Below are 21,976 nucleotides of genomic sequence, written 5' to 3' on the forward strand. Positions count from 1 at the left end.
CTTTACCCTTTCTGGTCACTGTTTGCAACCTGTTCGGTCTATCGCGTGTCCCTTTATTACTTTTTAGACCGATACGGGCAGTGGTACACACTCACGCACACACACACACACACAGAACTAAACATGTTTCAAAACCAAAATGAACAGAGAGGTTCCGTGTGTCACAGCAGGAATTTGCTACCTGAGCAGTAGCAGAGAAGAGGGAAGGGGCCTCGTAAGCCAACCCCACCTCCCTCCTCTGGACTTGCCTCCCCCTGGGTTGTCATCCCTTAAACCCTCAGCACGCAGACCACGCGTCGAGCGTGCACAGTCATAAAACACGGCTACCTCCACATCCCAGTCACTGGGGCATGGGACATGTTGCATCTTTAGGTGTGGCACAAAACATTATCACTCATGTCTGTGAGTCCTTCCTCTGCAGCTGAGTGAAAGAGTAAACAGAGCAGAGGCATATTAGCAAGAACAGGGTTTAGTGCGAATATACAATACACACACACACACACACACACACAATTTGGGAAAGAGTTTAATGAATAGGAGGATATGAACATCGGCCTTGTCTGGGGCAGGGGGAGGGGGGCTCTAGACGGCCTCGAGCGGGGTGGTGTGCCCAGCCCTTCACCATCGTCGGGGGTAGGGCTGACTCCAGCAGTGGTGCCACGTGCAGCATCGGGTGGGGTCCGTGAGGATGTTATGGGAGGGGGCCAGGAGTCCAGCGGTTGTGATGACGCCCACAGCCTGGCATGGGGCTGGTGGGGACCGGAAGACAATGGCCTGGTTGGGTGGTGTTGTGTCCATAGGTTCATCCTCCGGGTCTGGGTCCGGCCCCAGGCCGGCGGTTGTGATGACACCCACGGCCTGGTGTGGAGCCGGTGGGGACCGGAAGACGATGGCCCGGTCAGGTGGTGTTGTGTCCATAGGTTCGTCCTCCACGTCAGGGTCCGGCCCCAGGCTGGCGGAAGTGATGACACCCACGGCCCGATATGGGGCCAGTGCGGACTGGAAGACGATGGCCCGGTCGGGTGGTGTTGTGTCCATAGGTTCGTCCTCTGCATCCGGGTCCGGCCCCAGGCCAGCGGAAGTGATGACACCCACGGCCTGGTATGGGGCCGGTGCGGACCGGAAGACGATGGCCCTGTCAGGTGGTGTTGTGTCCATAGGTTCTTCCTCCACATAACTTTTCGGCCCCAGGCCGGATGTTGTGATGATGCCCTCGTCCTGGCGTGGGGCCAGTGGGGACCAGAAGACGATGGCCCGGGAGGTTGATGTTACCTCCATATGTTTGTCCTCCACGTCACAGTCTGGCCCGAGGCCGGCGGTTATTATGATCTCCACGGCCCTGCGTCGGGCCGGTGGGGACCTGACAAAAGCAGCCCACAAGGGCAGCGTCGTGTCAGTTAGTCCTTCGTTTGAGGCAGGCACGAGAATAGCATATGAAGCTAGGGAGAGCTTCTAACTCCTTCTCAGGCCAAGCTCGCACTGATCTGCTCAGCTAGGGTGACCTCTGATTGGTCAGCCAGGGGATGCATCACATAGGAGCCTGGGCAACTGTGATGTCACCCAGGGGGAATGCATCACGGGGCCCCCACTGCCGTGAGCACACCAGCACGGCCCACAGGAGCCCCTGGCCAAAGGTCACAGGGCGTGGCCGCAATGCCAAACCCAGTAGAATCCCTTGCCCCCGAGACTGCCCACTGAGGGCCGTGCAGGTGTTTGGGCCAGCGAGACCACCATGCAGACCGTTCAGGGCCGCAGTGCCCGCGTCTGTCATAGCTCAGCCCGCCGGTGTGCCGGCTCTGCCTGCGCTCAGCATCCAGCATCCGGGGTGCAGTGGCCAATGCTGTGCTCCACCCCCCCCGCGGTTCCGGAGGCCAGGTCCGCCAGGGCACATGGCCCGCCCTCGCCCCGGGCCTTCCCATCTTCTCTGGGAGGCCTGGAGCCAGGCATGCGTTCTCTGCCATGGCCAGCTATCGCGCCCGCTTCCCGTGGGTCGAGTCGACACGATCACAGGAGACCTGGTTCGGTTTCAATCAGCTTTAATTTCTTCTCACAGGCGGTGTTACAGAAAGATTGCAGCTTACACACAGGCAAGTATGAGTTAGAGCTCTTTTAGTTTCTCTCTAGCTTATTCCTCTCGTCTCTGCATGCTGGCTCGCTAGCTTCTGGTTCTGCTGGCTTCTCCTTCTGCTGGCTTCTCCTTTTGCTGGCTTCTCCTTCTGCTGGCTTCTCCTTCCTACTACTAACTACCGCTATATATATGTTTCCTAGACCAATCAAAGGAGAGAGCATGTGTGACCTTTAACTCTATTGGCGACAGGGCGAAAATCATGCAGTGTGCACGAGCACGGAACTACTTATAAGGTCTGGGAGGGGAATTCTCCTACTCGGCAGAGCGGATGCGTGGGATGTGCCATTACCGGATGTGAGCGCCATCTTAGAAGGGCTGGGGTCCGACCTCGGCCGCGGCTCAGACCTCTACATCTCCCCCTTTTCTCTTAAACAAAAATGAAAAGAGGTGGGGTTTAAAGGGACTCTGCCTGCCTTAGGTCGTCAGAGGTCCTTTTGCATTCTTACCAGTCATTGGGTGACAGACATCTAATGGTCTGCTCCCTCTCTTAGGTCGATATGCATGGCCTTTGATCTTACCCGTCACTGGCTACGAGTCCAGCATCTCCAACCATTTTCTGGGGGAGGCACCCTCTTCTATGGCAGCCATGGCCTGAAGCAACACTCTCTTGTCGCGCTGCTGCCTGAGCTGCATCAAGCATATCGTTCTGCCAAGCAGGAGGAGCCCCAAAACCATCAGTATTCCTTGGGTTGCTGTTCCCAACCCGGCCTTTACTAAATTAAATGCTGTATTAGCTAACTCTGCTATAGTTATAGTCTGTACTACATTGGAGCTAACATTCATTATTTCTAGCCTTAGCTGTGCGGTAAGTTCTTCAAGCTCACTAGACCAATTTGTAGCTAATAGTTGTCCTAAGTGTCTAGACAGGTTGGCTGCTCGGGAAAGGTTCTTAAAGGGGATGCTAGAAACGCAAAGTCTGGTATAGGAATGGATGCATCTGAGGTGCCAGGTTAGTGCTAATAAGTCTGTTTGTTCTTGCAACAAGTCCACTCGTTGGTTCACTAGGACGATGCCATTCTTCAAGTGTGTGTTCTGTGTCAGGGCTGTCTCAGTGTCCTTTGACAGACCATTCAATATCTCGGCTGTAGGGATGGAGATAGTCAGGGCTGCAGTGGCTGTGGCTGCGGCGGCTACTGAAGCTGCTACTGCAATAGCGATGGCTTGCTGAAACTCCAGTCTCTCTGATACCTAAGTAGTACCGGGATGTTTGCTTCTTGCTCCCTCACTGGCATAGGGATGTATGTTGGAACACGCATTACCAGCATTATTGGGTACTTGTCTGCGTCCCAGCATTCTATCAGGAAGCATTTACTCTGGTTGCAGTGGAGTTTTCCGTCTGAGATGCTCTCGTTGGTAATGAGAGGGGGTGGTACTGGCCATGCTTTCACCATTCCCCATAATTCTCTCGTCTCCGCCATGGTTTCTGATGTGATTCCCACCAGGATCAGGATCAGCGCGGCTCCGTTCTCTGACTTCATGGCCCTCGAGCTTGCGTGTCGGCCGTTCAGGTACCCAGATGGGGTTTTTCTGGTCCTGTGGAAAAACACAAACAGAGCCTCGGGTCCAGATTAGTACTGGATCCGGGCCTTTCCATTTCCCTTCTAATAGTCTTTTCGTAGGATTTTTGGTAAATCTTTTAGCTGACTCTGCTGTGTATGGCGTTCGGCGGCATTGCAGCAGTTTTTGTCCAATATTAAGAAATTTTTTTATGAATAAAATAAGATTTAGTTTGTCTTTTGCTGATCTGAAGTCTTCCCCTATTCCCCCTTTTTGTTTATATAATGCACTCTTGAGGGTGAGGTGTGTGCGTTCCACCATACCCTGTCCTTGAGGGTTGTAGGGGATTCCTGTGGTGTGGGTGATATTCAGTGTTTTTAAGAAGTTGAGGAATGGTTTGGATGTATATGCTGGCCCATTGTCAGTTTTTAATTGTTTGGGTTTTCCCCAGGCTGAGAATGCCTGGAGGCAGTGAGGTGATTTTTCCTTCATCTAGGAACCACTGAGCATGTCTCTCTACTGTGTGGAGGAAGGCTCTTGCGGTTTTGCTTTTAATGGGGTGCCGTTTGCTCTCAGGAGCGCCCTTAAAGGCTCCTTTGCTCTGAGTCTAGACACTTCAGATCCCATTTTTTACAGGGAGATTGGTAAATTTTAAGTGGGTAAGGGGTATTCTTGTCGCTATCCCGCGAACTTTTATTGCATCCATCGCTATCCCGCGAACTTTTATTGCTTTGTCGCTACCTCGCGAACTTTCACCGGCATCCTTTCATTCCATACATGACAATAAAGAACAGTACAACAAAGAACACTATGACAATCAGACAAGACAGGAACACCCACCACAGCTGCTCACTCTCGCCTTTTCTAACCCTACTTTCGTTTTGCTCGTTGGTCCACTCACCCTCCTCCTCTCCGGCGGCTTCTCTGGCGATCTTTCCGAATGGAGTCCACTGGCCGCAGTCGCCAGTTCTGTCGGGTGGTTGTGTCTCGCGAAGAAAGCTCTGACTTACGCATGGAGCTCGGAGTCGGCACCAGCTATCGCACCCGCTTCCCGTGGGTCGAGTCGACATGATCACAGGAGACCTGGTTCGGTTTCAATCAGCTTTAATTTCTTCTCACAGGCGGTGTTACAGAAAGATTGCAGCTTGCACGCAGTCAAGTATGAGTTAGAGCTCTTTTAGTTTCTCTCTAGCTTATTTCTCTTGTCTCTGCAGGCTGGTTCGCTAGTTTCTGGTTCTGCTGGCTTCTCCTTTTGCTGGCTTCTCCTTCTGCTGGCTTCTCCTTCCCCCTACTACTAACTACCCCTATATATATGTTTCCTAGACCAATCAAAGGGGAGAGCATGCGTGACCTTTAACTCTATTGGCGACAGGGCGGAAATCATGCAGTGTGCACGAGCACGGAACTACTTATAAGGTCTGGGAGGGGGATTCTCCTACTTGGCAGAGCGGATGCGTGGGATGTGCCATTACTGAATGTGAGCGCCATCTTAGAAGGGCTGGGGTCCGACCTTGGCCACGGCTCGGACCTCTACAGCCAGCCAGGCAGGTGACAGATTCTGAGGAGGGGTCCGACCGCATGACTTCCCTTTCTAGCTAGCAGGCAGTTTCTTTCTTTGCTTCCCAGAAAGCGTAGGCAAGGTACCACCAGGTTTCAGCATAGGAACATCCCACATTCGTACAGGGCCTACCAGCCCAGATTTTCTCTTTGGTCTCGTTTTGGGTCCTGTGTCTGGTATATAAAGAACACAACACAGTAAGCTGGGAAACCATTTTTGTTTTCTCACTTTAATTTTTTTATTTTTATTCATTTTGTTATAATTAATCTACAGTTACATGAAGAACATTATGTTTACTGGACTCCCCCCTTCACCAAGCACCCCCCACAAACCCAATGACAGTCACTGTACATCAGCGTAGTAAGATGCTGTAGAATCACTATATGTCTTCTCTGTGTTGCACAACTCTCCCCTGTGCCACGCCCCCCCCACATTGTAAATGCAAATCATAAGGCCCCCTATCTTTTCCCCACCCTTATCCCTCCCTTTGCAGGCATCCACCTCAGTCCCTTTATCTTTGGTAACTGTTACTCCATTCTTGGGTTCTGTGATTCTGCTGCTGTTTTGATCCTTCAGTTTTTCTTTGTTCTTTTACTCCACATATGAGTAAAATCATTTGGTGCTTGTCTTTCTCCGCCTGGCTTATTTCACTGAGCATACGACCCTCTAGCTACATCCATGTTGTGGCAAATGGTAGGATCTGTTTTAGTGTTATGGCTGAGTAATATTCCATTGTGTGTATGTACCACCTCTTTGTGCATGCCTCTACTGATGGACATTTCCATTTCTTGGCTATTGTAAATAGTGCTGCGATTAACATAGGGGTGCATCTGTCTTCTGCCAACCGGGCTGCCGCATTCTTAGGGTAAATTCGTAGAAGTGGAATTCCTGGGTGAAATGGTATTTCTATTCTGAGCTCCTTGAGGAAACTCCACACAGCTTTCCCCAATGGACGAACTGACTTAGGTTCCCACCAGCAGTGTAGGAGGGTTCCCCTCTCCCACAACCTTGCCCACGTCTGTTGTGTGTCTTTTGGATGGTGCCCATCCTGACTGGTGTGAGGTGATATCTCATGGTGGTTTTAATTTGCATTTCTCTGATGATTAGCCACGTGGAGCATCTTTTCATGTGCCTGTTGGCCACTTGAATTTCTTGTTTGGGGAACAATCTGTTTAGCTCCTCTGCCCATTTTTTGATTGGAGTATTTGCTTTCTGTCAGCTGAGGTGCGTGAGCTCTTTATGTGTTTTGGATGTCACCCCTTGATCAGATCTGTCATTTATGAATATACTCTCCCATAGTGCAGGATAACTCTTTGTTCTATCGATGGTGTCCTTTGCTGTACAGAGGCTGTTCAGCTTGGTTTCGTCCCCCGTGTTCCTTTTTGCTTTTGTTTCCCTTGCCCGGGGAGATATGTTCATGAAGAAGTCGCTCGTGTTCATGTCCAAGAGATTTTTGCCTATGTTTTTCTCTAAGAGGTTTATGGTTTCATGACTGACATTCAGGTCTTTGATCCATTTCGGACTTTCTCTTGTGTGTGGGGTTAGACCGTGATCCAGGTTCATTCTCTTACATGTAGCTGTCCTGTTTTTGCCAGCACCATCTGTCGAAGAGACGGTCATTTCCCCATTGTATGTCCATGGCTCCTTTATCATGTCTACATTGACCAAATGTGTTTGGGTTAATATCTGGAGTCTCTATTCTGTTGCCACATCCCAGGCCTCATCTCCGTGGCAACGTTTTTCTCCCTATGAACCTTGAAAGCAGCACATGGAAAGATACTATCAGTCTCCACCATCTCACTTCTCAGTTTAGGCTCGATGTTCCTGCATCACATCTTCTCGTCTTCATTCCAGTTTTCTTGACGGGTTGGTGTCCTGAAAAAAAAAATTGACTAAGAATTTGAATGAAATGGGAGGGGGTATACCATTCTGTTTAAAACACCATCAGCAGAACAAAGAAATCCTATAGAATGGGACGATATATTCAAAGATGACATATCCGATCAGGGTTTGCCAACTAAAATACGTCTTAAGTGCTCAGGCGCCTCCACACACAAAAAGCAAATACTCCAATCAAAAATGGGCAGAGGATCTGAGCAGACACTTCTCCAAACAAGAAATTCAAGTGGCCAACAGGCACATGAAAAGATGCTCCACGTGGCTAATCATCAGAGAAATGCAAATTAAAACCACCATGAGATATCACCTCACACCAGTCAGGATGGCCACCATCCAGAAGACACACAACAGACGTGGGCAAGGTTGTGGAGAGAGGGGAACCCTCCTACACTGCTGGTGGGAACCAAAGTCAGTTCGCCTGTTGTGGAAAGCAGTGCGGAGGTTTCTCAAAAAGGTCAAAATAGAAATACCATTTGACCCAGGAATTCCACGTCTAGGAATTTACCCTAAGAGTGCAGCAGCCCTGTTGGCAAAAGACAGATGCACCCCTATGTTAATCGCAGCAGTATTTACAGTAGACAAGAAATGGAAATGTCCGTCAGTAGAGGAATGCATAAAGAAGAGGTGGTACATAAACAAAAAGAAGGACAAAAACCACATGATCATCTCCACAGATGCTGAAGAAGCATCTGACAAAACTCAACATCCACTCATGGTAAAAACTCTCAACAAAATGGGTCAGGAGGGCAAGTACCTCAACATAAGAAAGGCCACATATGTTAAACCCACAGCCAACATCACACTGAACAGTGAGAAGCTGAAAGCTTTTCCTCTGAGATCGGGAACAAGACAGGGATGCCCACTCTCACTGCTGTTCTTCAACATAGTACTGGAGGTCCTAGCCATGGCAAGTAGACAAAACAAACAAATACAAGGAATCCAGACTGGTGAAGAAGAAGTCGAACTGTCACTGTTTGCAGATGACATGATATTGGACTTAAAAAGAACCCGAAAGACTCCACTCCAAAACTGCTAGAATTGATACCGGAATACAGCAGAGCCGCAGGACACAAACTGAATGCACAGAAATCTGTGATTTTCCCATACACTAACGGTGAACTTAATAGAAAGAGAGATCAGGAAAACCATTCCATTCACAATGGCATCAGAAAAGGAAGAAAATACCTAGGCATAAACCAAACCAAGGAAGTGAAAGACCGAAACCCTGAAACCTATAAGACACTCATCACAGGAATTAAAGAGGACCCTAACAATTGGAAACTCACCCCATGCCCTTGACTAGGAACACTTAATATCATCAAAATGGCCCTCCTGCCCAAAGCAATATGCAGATTTGATGCGATCCCTATCGAATCACCAACTGCATTCTTCAACGAACTGGAACAAGTAGTTCAGAAGTTCACATGGAAACAACAAAGACCCCAAAAGAATAGCCAAAGCAGTCCTGAGAAGGAAGAAGAAAGTTGGGGGAAGACGGGGGGTATGCAGAAGCAGCAGTGCCCTGGGTCTGATAGCCTGACAAGAACTGTCTTTCTGATTGCTACAGTCTTGTGGAGCTCTGGAATGCCAGCCCTCTTGTCTACCAAGGTCAGGTGATCAAGGGGTATCCCATGTATGGGTTGCATGTGCCCACTGGCTTTAGTGGCATGTGGCAGGTGGGGCATGCTTAGTGGCTTCAGAAGGCCACAGGAAAATGTATTGCCTTCCTGTGCCAGTGGGCTTCAGCATGCTATGTGAAAGTGCCTATGTGTGCGTACTGTCCTGAGGACCAGCTCCAGGCTGGGTGCAGGAGAATGCCATGATTACTCATGCTTGTCAGCCCCAGCCAGGGTGCAGGGTGGGAGAGTGTTGCAATCATCTGTACTCACAGACTTCAGCTAGGGAGTGAGAAAACTCCAGGAGTTTTCACTTGCCCGCCTCATCCAGGGAGTGCTTAATACCCACGCTATCTGGCCTTAGCAAGTGCCATGACAGCTTACCCCTACCTGTCCCAGCAAGACAGTGGAAAGGTGCTGTGTCCGAGTTTGTGCCTGTCTGTGCTAGCAGACTATGTGGAGCATGCAACAGTGGCATTCGCCAGCACTTGAATCTCCAGGGACCAGCTCAATTGTCCCCCACCCTTCCAGCCAATGCCCCCCAATCAGCAAATCAATCCCCCTCTCATATAGTCTAGGTGCTTTTCAAACTGCTGTTTTGTTCACTGGGTCTCAGGGCAAGAAAGACCGTATATGAGCCCTCCAACAGGAAAAATCTCTGTTTCCTGTAGCACTTTGGAATTCCTGGACATCAGCCCCATTGAGTTTGCAAGCCAGATATTGTGGAGGCTTATCTTTCCCAGATCCCAGGGGTTGGGGTGCCTGATGTGGGGCACTGACCCCTCACTCCTCCAGGAGAAGCACTCTCTGGTGAGAACCCTCCCTATTATGTCTCACTGCCCCAGAGGTGGGGTTTTTGCGAGATTGTATATGTGCCTCTCTACCCTTCTCACTGTGGTCCTCTTATCCTTTGCTGTGGAGAGCAGTTCCATCTAGTTTTCAGCTCTTTTTCAGAGGGAAATAATCCATTTGCAGCTGTGAAATTGGTGAGTCTATGAGAGGAGGCGCGTTCAGGATATTCCTATGCTACCATGTCGGACCTCCCCTCTAATTTATTTACATTTAAAAACTGATGCTCAGTTCAGTTTTTGAAAACTTGTAATTATGTTTGGAACAATTGAGTATATGAATCTAATTTTTCAGATATAAATTTTATGCAATTTACATACAGTTAGCTTTTTACAGTTTAAGTATTTTCATTAAAAAATTAGGTTCCAAATTTGTATTGTAAATGTAAAATATACTCTGGATTTTGAGGGGGGAGTATATTAGGTTAAACAAAATATGATGTCAAAAATACTTCCACATGTGTCTTTTTACCTTTTTTAATGTGGCACTAGAAAATTAAAAATCGCACATGTGCTTGCATTGTATTTCTTTTCCTCTTCCTGTTCCAGGCCCGACCAGGACAGACCTGTCACCTGGGCTTGGCCAATCCAGTGCTCCCCAGAGCCTGAGGAAGCAAGGCGGGGACAGAGAGCTCCCGGGTGGGAGTGGGGTGAGCCGCTGCAGAGGTTGCTCTTCCCACCAGTGCCCTGGTGAGATTCTCCCGGCTTCCCTAGTCTTCCACCTACATGCCCACGTCTCAGATTCCCTTCTGCTCACATTAGCCAGTCTCTTACTAGCGTTTGCAGACAAACACTCTTTAACAGACATGAGCAGGACTTGTCAGGAAGCCAGTCTCTACCCTTGACCCAAGTTTCACCAGAATTCCTGGGGTATCGTGTTACCCCTGAAGTCCCAACCCCTGGGGCCAGGGCAGCTGAGTCTGCATCAAGTTCCTCTGGGGATCCTGATCCTCAGTGGGGTTGACAAGCACTGCTTTAGGACTTCTTCTAAGCATCCACACGGCCCGGGGTGAACGTGAGCCTGTGCTACCACACCTCTGCTATGGAGGTTAAGCAAACTTTCTGGGACCCCTACCCCTCTGCAGCCAGAGGAATCCCATTCACGTATTCAACAAATATTTACTGAGGACCCATTATGCACACTCCAGATGTTGTCCTGGATCCTAGGGGTAAAACAGTGAACAAAACAGACAAGACCCTCTCTGCTAAAACATACTTTCTAGTGGGGGAAAAGGGGATAATAATAAACCAAATAAAAAAGAAAGGTATATAATATGTTAGATGGTGAAAGTTCTAAGAAAACTGAACCAGGGATTAAGGAATTTGCGTGCGTGCGTGCGTGCATGTGTGTGTGGGGGGGGGGGGGGAGGGCATAGAAACATAGGTGAGATGATCACAGAAGGAACACCTGGGAATTTACATTTGCAGGAAAGGAGCAAGCCTTGAGAATAAGGGGTTGGGGGAGCTTCCCAGGCGAACAGAAAACAGGTGCAAAGACCCTGAAGTAGGACTTTGGTCGTGAAGTTGTTACGAAATTCCTTAATTGGGCCACCCCCAACTTATGAGGCTAGTGGCTGCTCAGGGCTTCTGGGTGCTGGGAAGCTGTCTCTGACCAGCACTGGGCAGGGCCAGGGTCCCTGAAGGGGGAGGGGAAGGGGGTGGAGTCAGAGCTCTATACGTGGACGTGGTGAGACCTGTCCTAAAGATCTCCTCTCCCTTCTATAAGTTGGCGTGCCATTTTGAAACTGAAATTCAGTCCTCAATTAAAGGAATCTCAGACGGATTTGGGGATGGAATAAGAAGCTTCTAGGCCTCAGACCACCTGAGGCCAGAGGGGGCTGCCCTGCTACACCCAAAATACTCTGTGCAAAGAGGAAATGTCAGCCTCTCCCCGGAGGCTATGTGCATTTTTCAACCAGCTGACCAGGAGCTGATACCACCTTTGATTCCCTGGCCAGGAACACTCACCTGATTTCCAGGGCACCTGTACTCCTGGTCTGCACATGGGGATGTGGACTTGAGGCTTGGGTCAGTCTGTCTATGTCCCAAGTGGACAGAGTTTATGTGCCAAAGGACAGATAGTCTGTTAGCAGTGGGGTTTGATTTTTTTACATATGTGCAAGTAATCAAAAGTGAAACTAGAGTAGCCTTATTTCCGAGGAGTAGGTGGAAGGCTTTCCTTCCAACACAGTAAGGGAAGTTGAATGGATAGTCCCAGCCCACTGGCTTAAGTGAGAAAATCCAGGAAGGCTCACTGCACATTCTTTTTTTCTTTTAATTATTTGTATTTTGGTATCATTAATATACAATTACATGAGCAACATTGTGGTTACTAGATTCCCCCCATTATCAAGTCCCCCCACATACCCCATTGCAGTCACTGTCCATCAGCATAGTAAGATGCTATAGAATCACTACTTGTCTTCTCTGTCCCTGCACATTATCTCGTGAGAGGACCTATGTTAACAGGAAACAGTAAGTACTGTTTTTAATTTTAAAAATCTGGGGTGTTGGAGAAATAGCCAAAGGCCAATGTGGCTGGTGTGGAATGAGTAAGGAGAAAGAACGGTAGAAACCGAAGTCAGAGCAGTAAGTGCCGTGGCGGCAGGAGGCGTCCATCACCTGCACCTGACCCCCACCAGCCGGCCCAGTGAGTGAAGGAAGGCTGGCACGTCACGTACCTTTTGTTGACCCTGTCCACATGCCCATCCTCCATTTGGCTGGTACTTACTTAGGGTGTCTTGAGAGCAAGGCAGCTGTCCCCAATAATCACCTTTTGTCTGTTCACGTACTTTTTGGTGAAGACAAGACAGACAAAGGCCTTTGTTTCAGAGAGTTGACTGGAATGTGCATTGATTTTCTTCATGATAAACACATAACTAACACAGTGAGAAAAAGATAACTGAAAAAGAGAGAAAAACATTGTGGCAGGATCATAAACCTTTTGTCTGCTCCGAATTAAATGAGGATATTTCCCAGAATCCTGTTAATTTGGAAAACTGGAAAATTCTAAGTCACTAAAAGTGTGCTTTTTCCTTAGGTATCCCAACTTCCCTCTGTAGCTAGAGCTGATCACAGCACTCTGATTAGATAGGATTAGACATCAGGAAAAATGAAAAGTACATGTGTACTCCCCTGGATTATTAAATATTTGTTAAAATCTGTTTCATCAACTGATTTGCCCAAACTGCTATGACCCCTACTGCCAGGGCACCCAAAGTCCTTTCTCAGTTCTTTTTTCTCCAGCCACCTGTAACCCCCTCTGGGTTTATTGTCCAACCTGTGTTCATGGGTGGGGCTCAGGCTTCTGCTCTGTTATTTGCAGACCTGTAAGTAAATGCTTTGCCTTCTCACCGACTGCAAATCAGGAATCAGAGAGCATCTGTGCTCATGCATGCATTCATTCATTTTTATTTTTTAGTGCCTACTGGAGATCAGGTATGGTTCTAGGGATTAAAGAGACCCCCTAGTACACCAGAAAAGTGAAGTGAGTGACTATAGGAGGGAAAAAGTGGGGCTTACGCTCTTGTGAGAAGACAGACCACAAGTAAGTAGGTATCAAATATGAAATATGTCAGGAAAGTTGTGAGGAAAGTATGGCAGATCAAGAGGTGGAGAATGACAAAGGGTGTGGTGCTAGTTGTTAGAACAAGTGGTCAAGAAAGGACCCTTTGATAAGGTGACTCATAAACAGGAGTCTGGTGGATACCTCAGGTTAGATCTTCTCAGGCAGAAACAGGATCCCAGAGTCAGATCCTGGCTGTGGCTGTCTGCATCAGACAGGAGGCCCTGGTGGAGGGAGGGAGTCAGGAGCATGGGCTCAGAGCGGCTGGAGGGGACAAGCTCAGGCAGAGCCTGGCCAGCCGAGCAAGGACTTTGGATGGTATTCGAAGTGTGGTGGAAAGCCACTGCAACATTTTAAGACAGTCATGCTGGCTGCTGTGAGGAGAGACTAGAAGTCTAGTTAGGAGCCTGCCACTGCGGTGTAGGCAAAGGAAATGGAGAAACAGGTGCGACGGGCAAATGCTGGCCCTAAGCACTCACGGGAGGCCCACTGATTGGTCTGCTCCCCCTTTACTCCGCTCCTTGTGGAGGCACATCAGGTGGCAGTGAAGGAAACGCCTGGCCAAGGCTTCCTGGCTTGATTGAAATAGGGAGTTTGTTCACAGCAGACATTTTCTTCAATAAGTTTCACTTTATCCTTTATTTAAGACCTCTACTAGTTCAAGTCCTTTCAGAAGCCTGGGGAAGAAATGTCTTCCTTCTGGGCATCCCAGAAACTGCTGTAGTTTAAGAATGAGAAAAGTGTCTTTCTACAAGCTTATCTATTAAAATACTTAAATGCTGCTGTTGGGCTTTGCAGCTTTACCCATACTTTCATTCTCTTGGGCAGAACGTGAGCTTGCCTATGGCAGGTAAGTAGACCACAGCTGTGGGGAGAGCTGGGGGGTGCCATGGACCTGGGGAAGCCTCTGTAGTCAACCACGAGTCAGGAAATGAGCTCCTCCATGATCAGCTGAACTTTCTGTTGTGTTCTCAAAGGTTAAAACGTCAACTACCAGACGCTGCCATGCCTCCCACGACGGCTTTCGTGTGTGCCTCCCACCGGAATTTCAGCGTCTGGCCGTCACAAGACCCTCCTTCCTGCTGCTGACCACTGGCTAATCTTGGAGAGGTTTTGATGGGTAGAGCGCTGACAGTTGAGCTCTTCTTCCTGCCACAAGGTTATTATAAAGGGCAACTTCTTATTTCAAAATCATGTGGTCCCAAATGTATGGTGAACCTGGCTTGCCAGCGCAGGGACTCCACCGCATGTGTGACTCCTGGTGACAGCTTGTGGAGACCCCAGAAGTGGCTCTGCAGCTCCTGTGCTGCAGCCATTCCATAGGTTCACTGTGACTGAGGCAAAGGGTCCTCTGATGTTCTTAGGTCATTCCTCAGAGACTGGAATAGTCCTGTTCAAAACAACACTTACTATTATTCTTTAACACTTTACCTGTACAGAGGGGAGAAGTGCACGTGAATTGCGTGGAGAGACATGCCCTAAGCATGGCTGCATGTATGAGGGACATAGATATAAAGAGACTAACTGAAAGTCGTCAGCTACCAATTTGGCCGGTTTCCTCAAAGACCCAGGAAAAAATTATCACAATATTGTAAGTACCAGACATAATCTTTAATTCTGTTGAGAAACAATCTGATTTCTTCCAAGTCACAACTTTTATTTATGTATATATTTATTTATTATGATTTGGTGATTAATTTTAATATTTTTATTGGAATATAGTTGATATGCAATATTATATTGGTTTCAGATGTATAACACGGTGACTCAATAATCACGCACATTACTAAATGCTCACCACAGTAAGTGCAGTTACCGCCACTACCATACCAAGGTATTACAGTATTATTCTCTGTGTTGTGCTTCCATTCCTATGACTTATTTTATAAATTGAAGTATGTACTACTTTCTCCCCTTCACTTATTTTACCCACCCCCCCTGCCCTCCTGTGGTAACTAACAGTCTGTTGTCAGTATTTGTGTGTCTGTTTCTTTTTGTCTTGTTTTTTCGCCTCTGCATACAAGTGAAATCATATGGTATTTGTCTTTATCTGCCAAGTCACAACTTTTAAAACCAGTAATAAGATTAATAGCTTGGGTTATAAGAGTTTATCCACTTGAGACAAGGATACCTTATGAAGTACTTTATCGTGGTTCACAAATACCCAAGTGCTTCCATATGGTTTCTGTGATTGTCCCAATAGATTTTGTGTACCTTAGTAGATAAGAGTCCTTTAGGTTTAAAAGTTAATCCCAATATACAGAAAGCAAAATGAGGTGCAGAGTTTAATGCTCAAAGGCAACTGTTTAAGACACCCCTTGATGCACAGGACTCAGGACCCAGGGCTTTGTCACGTGCCTGCTCCCCACCCCCACTCCAGGAAGACACTGAAATTATGGGTGAAATAATTTCTGGACATCAACAAATGTATGTGATGTATATGCTCTCTAAAGTTCTTAGAAATAAAAGTACTTTCATTTGAAATTTAAAAATTCACCAGTTACCTTTTCAGCGTGAATGCCATTGAAATAGTTAATGAAAAATGGGGAATTAATTTTATTTTATCCACTATATTTAAATTTTATCAACATGTAATTAACATTTAAAAAGTATTATGAGATATTTTACTTTTTTCCATACTAAATCTTGAAAATTTGGTGTGTATTTTACACTTACTCTGTTTTAGCTTGGATGCTAAATTTTGATTCAAAATATAATTGATTCTTAAATGAACATGGGTTTCAACTATGTGGGTCCACCTATACATGAATTTTTTTCAATAGATATATTGGAAATTTTTTTGGAGATTTGTGACAGTTTGGAACATTTTCCTTTCTGTAGCTTGGTTTATTGTAAAACTATAGTGTGAGATTAATGAGCTTAATATATAAATCAAGTAATATAGAAATCAAATGTATGAAGATTTGTGACTTAATTGTCTTTCCTACGACCTCTGATGTTTGGTCAAGGACAGAGTGATTAAAGCCATAAAAAGTTCCTACAGCTCCTGACCGCCCTCACATGGTTTTGGTGTCCTTGAGGAGTGTCCCGCCCTTGGGCTGGACTCAAAGATAGATGATGATCATGTGCTGAACCCCCTACTCAGAATTCTTCAGATATTCATTTACTCAATAAATATGAGGAGTGCCTTGGCATTACTCTTGAGCTGTTATGCCTTGAGTCCCCTGGCTGGTCTGTTCAGGTCTTCGATATCTCATCGCATCACCTCCTTAATCTGGGGGTCGGAGACAAAGAAGCCGACACTGTAGCATATAATATATATAACATACAACATTTGTGTTAATCAACTGTTTATGCTATCAGTAAGGCTTCCTTCCTGTCAGTGGTAGGCTATTAGTAGTTAAGGTTTTGAGGCATCAAAAGTTATACAGAGATTTTCGGCTGCATGTTGGGGAGTTGGCCCTCCTAACTCCCATGCTGTTCTAGAGTCAACTGGGGTTGCCCTGTATTTACAGTTCATAAAACTTAAATATGAAAAAGTCAAATCACATACTCAAGTTATGCTAAGCATACTTAAAAAAGTTTTCCAGTAACTGAGTTAAGAATCGATATTTAAATTTAAATTTTTAAAAATAAAGAAAACTCAGTTCCTTAGCTGCACTAGCCACAATTCAAGTGCTCAAGAGTTGCATGTGGCCAGTGGCTGCTATACGGGACAGCATTGACTCAAAGAGAAACAAGGCTGTTTCTTGGGGTGCTGCTACTGAGACAGGGACCGTGGGCTTAGACAGAGTAGGGTGAGGGCCTCCGGGAAAAAAACAAAGCAAGATATCCATTGTAGGATTTGCTTTAGCCTGCTGGGGGGCCCAGCTTGTTTTTCTGACTTTACCCAGGTGCTGCTTTTCTTCCTCCAGCCTAAACAAATAATTTGCAACCTGGGCAATATAGCAAGCAAGCCCACAACAACCTAGTGAAAACAGGAAGGATTTCATCTTGAAAATGAGATTGCATTTTAAAATGCAATTTGTTAAAAATTTTCTTAACATACTATTTAACAAACAGACAATAACTCAGCCCACCTTGGGAGCAAAGCAGGCTGCCTTGAGTGATATGCTCACAGACCAGGAAGCTGCTATCCTGGGTGGAAATCAGAGCAGTAAAATTCTTGTAAATATCCAGGAAGACTAATAAGAAATGTAATGTCTCTTCAAAGATAAACATTTTGGGACCACTTAGCAGGTGTACATCACTAGCCCTTTGTCTCTCAACTGCCTATAAAACCCCTAGGCAACGCACCACCTGGGACTCTCTTGTCCCCTCCTGGCCTGAGCCGGGAGCTCTGTCCTTTTGCTCTATCTCTAAATAAAAGCCTCTGCCTTGCTCTCCTACCTTGAGCGTTTGTGAAGTTCATTCTTTGACCCCATGAACAAGACCCCGGCATCACTACTAACAGGATGGCATTCAAGCAGACTATCCTTAATATTCTCTCAAAACTGAATAACTTGCTTGTCGTTTAAACTATCTACTATTCTCATCAACATATTGTAAATAATCCAAAATTTTCTTAATTGTGTTTTCACATTATAGGTCATGCTTTCTAGTAAACTTTAAACTACATTCAGATTTCATGTGTAAGTGCTTCCTGTTGAATTAGGAAGAGGCTTATACTGATACGAATTCTGAAATGACCACATAAGTCATGCATCTTTCTCCAGCGAAGCCATTACTACAAAGTTAAGCCAACCCCTCAAACCAGTGTTAAAAAGGACATCCCACTATATTTCTTACAAAGTAATGATTACCTATTCCTTGCATATTTATTCAAATTAACAATTCCTGAGAACAAAAAGTGAAAATATTTTTATGCCCCTGGTTTAGCTCTCCAATTTACATTAACTCTTCAGAAGTTGAGAGTTTAAAAAATAAATGCAAAACACTCAGGTATTAGACTGAATGACAATAGCTCTAGAAGTTCTTACTTATCTTAAACCTGTGTGACCCTTGAAATTATAAAACCTACTGATCAAAATAGATGCTCAAATCTTTACCAAGAGAGTAATTCTGCTCTCATACGGCCAAAAACAGAACTGATATTCATATTTCTGGAACCCATGACGTCTGTCCAAAGCCGAGATGGTGTGGCCTCCCTACTCAAGCCCCCAGCTTGGTCCTGAAGCTCCATTCTCCATCACTGAGAGGTAGACTTCATCAGGCCCATCTGCCAACCTTCAATTATACTTTGTTAGTATCTTTATTTTCTTCTTAAACAATTAGTGTCAAATTAGGCCTAATTAGAGTTCAAATCAGGCCTACCTGGACAAACAAAAGGGCAGGGATGTGGGAGTTACCACAGAGAGACTTGATACTTTAACGTCTGTCTCTGTGATTCGAAGCCAGGACTATTAATTTTTGAAATCTTGCCAAGGTATTGATAAGAAAAGGCACAGTGAAAGTCAAGGAAAGGACACCCAAGGGCTTGTGAGATGCCACTTAAAGTTCCCACCTAGGGAAGCAGAATCTGAAAGGGCACAGTGCAGTGGGCTTAATCTCAGTCTTGCTTTGCTGTAGGCTACTAGAAGTTGCTAGAACTAAGAGGTCTTTTAGGTAAGCTACAAGCAGTGGAGTATAAATATGTAATACTTACATACTAGAACTATGCAGTACCACATATTTAATTCTTTCTTAAAGCTAAAAATTGATGGGGGCAAATCGGTGGGGCACCAGACTCTTAATTCCAGAGTGGCAGAGAAGGTGCTCCCATGCCTGTGTGGGGATGGACAGCAGAGAGGGTTCCTTCTTGACTCCAGCAACCAGAATGTGGGCAGGAGGTGGCCACCGGCATACACTACTGCCAACGGCCAGGCCTCCCTCCAGAGGTGGTGAGCCGTCCTCGGGACATACCGCAGCCTGGCTCTGGGCTCCCTTTTTGGCTGTCTCTGCTCCCGTCCTCTCCTTCCTGTTTCAGGGTGAACCCCCACGCTGTTTCTCCATAGCCCAGGAGCCACAGTGTGTCTCCAGTGTAAAAGTTAACGTAATTGAGTGAAACGATAATGGTGTTCATAAAAGCAACTATATATTGGTACAGAGCTCTATATTGAAGTACCTATATTACTTTATTTAACCCTCAATTATACTTCAAGTTAGTATCTTTATTTTCTTCTTAAACAATTAGTGTCATGGCAGCTACAGCTCTTTAACTCCAAGCCTATTAAATGTAGAAGGTTATTAAATGGCATCTACTCACATGTTAGCCAGAGGGTAATCCTGGGAAACGCCTGCCCCTCTACACACTTGGGTGGCCTGATCAGTGACTGTGCTGACAGCAGGACGGGCAGTCACTTTAATTACTGCAATCCATATAAGCAAGATATAAAAAGAATTTTCCTGTCTTAGACAATAAACATTGTGGCAGAATTTAATATAATTTGTATTTTCTTTGTGAAATGAAACAAGGGAAGTTTCCCACGTGCATTCTCTACTGAAACAGGATCTTTGATGAAAGCCAGCAGATCCGCTGCGAGGCTAATAGCCATATTTCAGTCAGTACAGCCCTTCTGGAAAGAGAGAGCTCTTCCAAATCACATTGTATTCATTTATTTATAACTTGCCGCGTTTCCAAAAGGATCTCAGGCAGCTGATGAATCACACCGATCACTTCAGAGAACATAAAACTGATTAGACTTCACTAATCAGTTTTCTTAGGGAAATTTTATTAGCTTTTAATAAACAGTCATATTCTTATTCCACATAAGGCAGAAACATAAGAAGGCCAGGACAGAGAGGCCCTGTATGAACTGTTAGCAGTATGTATGTATGTGGCAGTATAGCACTGCATATTTTGTCATCGTGATCACTCTTTACTAGAACCCTAGACTCAGGCAGAAGGGCTGGTTTGCCCAAGGTCACAAGGCTAGCAGAAAGCGACATACTGGGTACAATCCCAAATCTGTATAAAATCTAGGATTTTCCTCCTCCCTGTGCTGCATCTAAAAAATGCTGAAGATATTCCACATCCTGAAAACCATTCCCTAAAGCTAACAATGAAAGGAGAGCTAGCTGGGACATAACATAACCTTTAAACCAACATCACATGAAAGCTTCCAATATTCTGAGTGCCGTTAAGGCACCATGAAACTTGACATGCCCAGTGGGTGGGAGAAACTGGAGGCGGTTTGGCAGACGGTGGTCCAAGCGGCCCCACCTCTTTCTAGGACCCAGAGTGTCCAGGCTGTGGGCAGCTTTCAGGGTCAACAGGTGGATCTCCTCAATGGCAAAGCGGCTTTCAGCAATCCAGGGAGCCATGACCTCCTGCAGGGGAGCAAAGGGTAGCGAGAAGGAGGTGGAGATGAGCTGGTGACTGATGTTTGCATGTAACACAGCCTTTGTGCTTCAGTGAAAATACTCTTGAGGTCAAGGACTGTTCCCAAGCCTTATTCTTACATATTTTTAGATGTAAGAGTTAAATCAGTTGATATACACCAGCCACCACAAACCTATGTACTGCTGCAGTTAACATTGGCAGATTTGGGGAAGAAATTTTTTATGCTTAGTTCTTTATTTTGGTATCTTAGTGTCTGAAGTCAAGATGGCTGAACCTAGCACTGCCTTACTGCCAAAAGTCCCCTCACCAGTCCTGCTACACGTTGATGGCACAGTCTCACTGAGACCCAGATAAATGCGTGGTGGTGGACCTGCTTATAGACAATCTTGATAATCTCCAGGACAATTTCAATGTGGGGGTGATCTAGTAATCTTATCTTGTGTTGTTATTTATTTAGTAAAAATGATCACTTTCTTTGGTGAACAGTTCATGAACTTTAAAACATGTATAGATTGGTGTAACCACAATCAAAATACCCATCTCCTACCCCCATCCCCTCTGACAACCACCAGTTTGCTCTTTGTATTTATGTTTGTTTCTGTTTGTTCATTTGTTTTGCTTTTCAATTCCACATATAAGTGAAATTATATGGTACTTGTCTTTCTCTGACTTACTTCACTTTGTAGGTGTTTATTTTTTGTAGTACTCTCATAACACTTTGTATTTCTTTGGTGTAGGTGTAACTTTTCTTCCATTTCTTATTTTATTTGAGTCCTCTTTTTCTTGATGACTTCGTTTCTTTTTTTCTTTTTTCTTTTTTTTGGTTTAAAACAAAGGCTTTTATTTAAATTTAGCATCAGGTTTAGCTATGGACTCAAAGAATCTTAGAACCATTAAGGAGCCTTAGAGCATGTCTCTGCCTTTTCTCTCCACCCCAAAACACACACATCAGTCCTAGTCTTCAGAAGCATCAGACAGAGATCCACTTGACAGTCCCTCTTTCAGTGTGTGTGGAATTTACAATAAGCCCTCTCAGCATTCATTCACACATGTACTGAATTTTGTACAGGGTCAGATCACAACGCAGAGCAGAGCCCTCGCTGCGCTGCTGGCACCTCCGTGTGCTTAGAAAGAGCCACTCCTGCTAAGAAGCACTCACAAAAAGGGGCCCCTCTGTTTGCATGCAGCCCTCCTGATACACAACCCGGTGGAGATAAGGTGCCCCTTGCTGGGCGCAAAAGCCTGGCACCACGGTGCAGAGAAGCAGAGCTTGGCTGGATTTCAGCCCCTCCTGGCCAGGCCGTGTGCAGGGTTCTATGTGATTCTCCGCATATGGTGGTTCTGTTCCAAGGCCCCTAGCTTAGCCCTGAGTAGATGCAGTACCAACCTCTGTAGCAACCCATGTAAGGCGTGTCTTTTAATGACAGTACATACAACTCATCGCATCTAAAAATGGCTTCTTCATAGACAGTGTTCACACTTTTCCGCACCCGGGTGCTTGTTCTCCAGCGCCCGCTCTCCCCTGGAAGGTGCTTCTCAGGGGGGCACACGCTCCACAAAGCCTTCCAACCCAGAAGGCTCGG

The 21,976-nt window shown here is 46.1% G+C and overlaps 1 protein-coding gene and 1 long non-coding RNA gene across 5 annotated transcripts in view; one reads left to right on the plus strand and one right to left on the minus strand.

Moving 5' to 3' along the window:
• Positions 1-569: 569 nt before the first annotated feature.
• The window catches only part of LOC140848497 (uncharacterized), a 58,503-nt gene continuing 37,096 nt past the window's right edge, over positions 570-21,976 (minus strand). Inside the window, exons 2-3 of one of the 3 annotated variants that reach the window (XR_012129498.1) lie at positions 20,274-20,380; positions 14,697-19,419 (exon numbers count right to left, since the gene is read on the minus strand). Coding sequence is in view for 1 of the 3 variants with exons in the window: in XM_073232302.1 (XP_073088403.1) it covers positions 619-1,278 (660 nt within the window). In the remaining 2 variants the exon portion in view is untranslated. The other 2 variants (XM_073232302.1, XR_012129497.1) reach the window with 2 other exon arrangements.
• Positions 14,137-21,976, plus strand: part of LOC140848498 (uncharacterized) — a 40,714-nt gene continuing 32,874 nt past the window's right edge. Inside the window, exons 1-2 of one of the 2 annotated variants that reach the window (XR_012129500.1) lie at positions 14,137-14,270; positions 14,551-14,702. This is a non-coding gene — a long non-coding RNA (uncharacterized lncRNA). Of the gene's footprint in view, positions 14,271-14,550; positions 14,703-21,976 lie in introns of those variants that run through there. The other variant, XR_012129499.1, reaches the window with a different exon arrangement.

The sequence above is a fragment of the Manis javanica genome, chromosome 3 (assembly GCF_040802235.1).
Source record: "Manis javanica isolate MJ-LG chromosome 3, MJ_LKY, whole genome shotgun sequence".
NCBI lineage: Eukaryota > Metazoa > Chordata > Mammalia > Pholidota > Manidae > Manis > Manis javanica.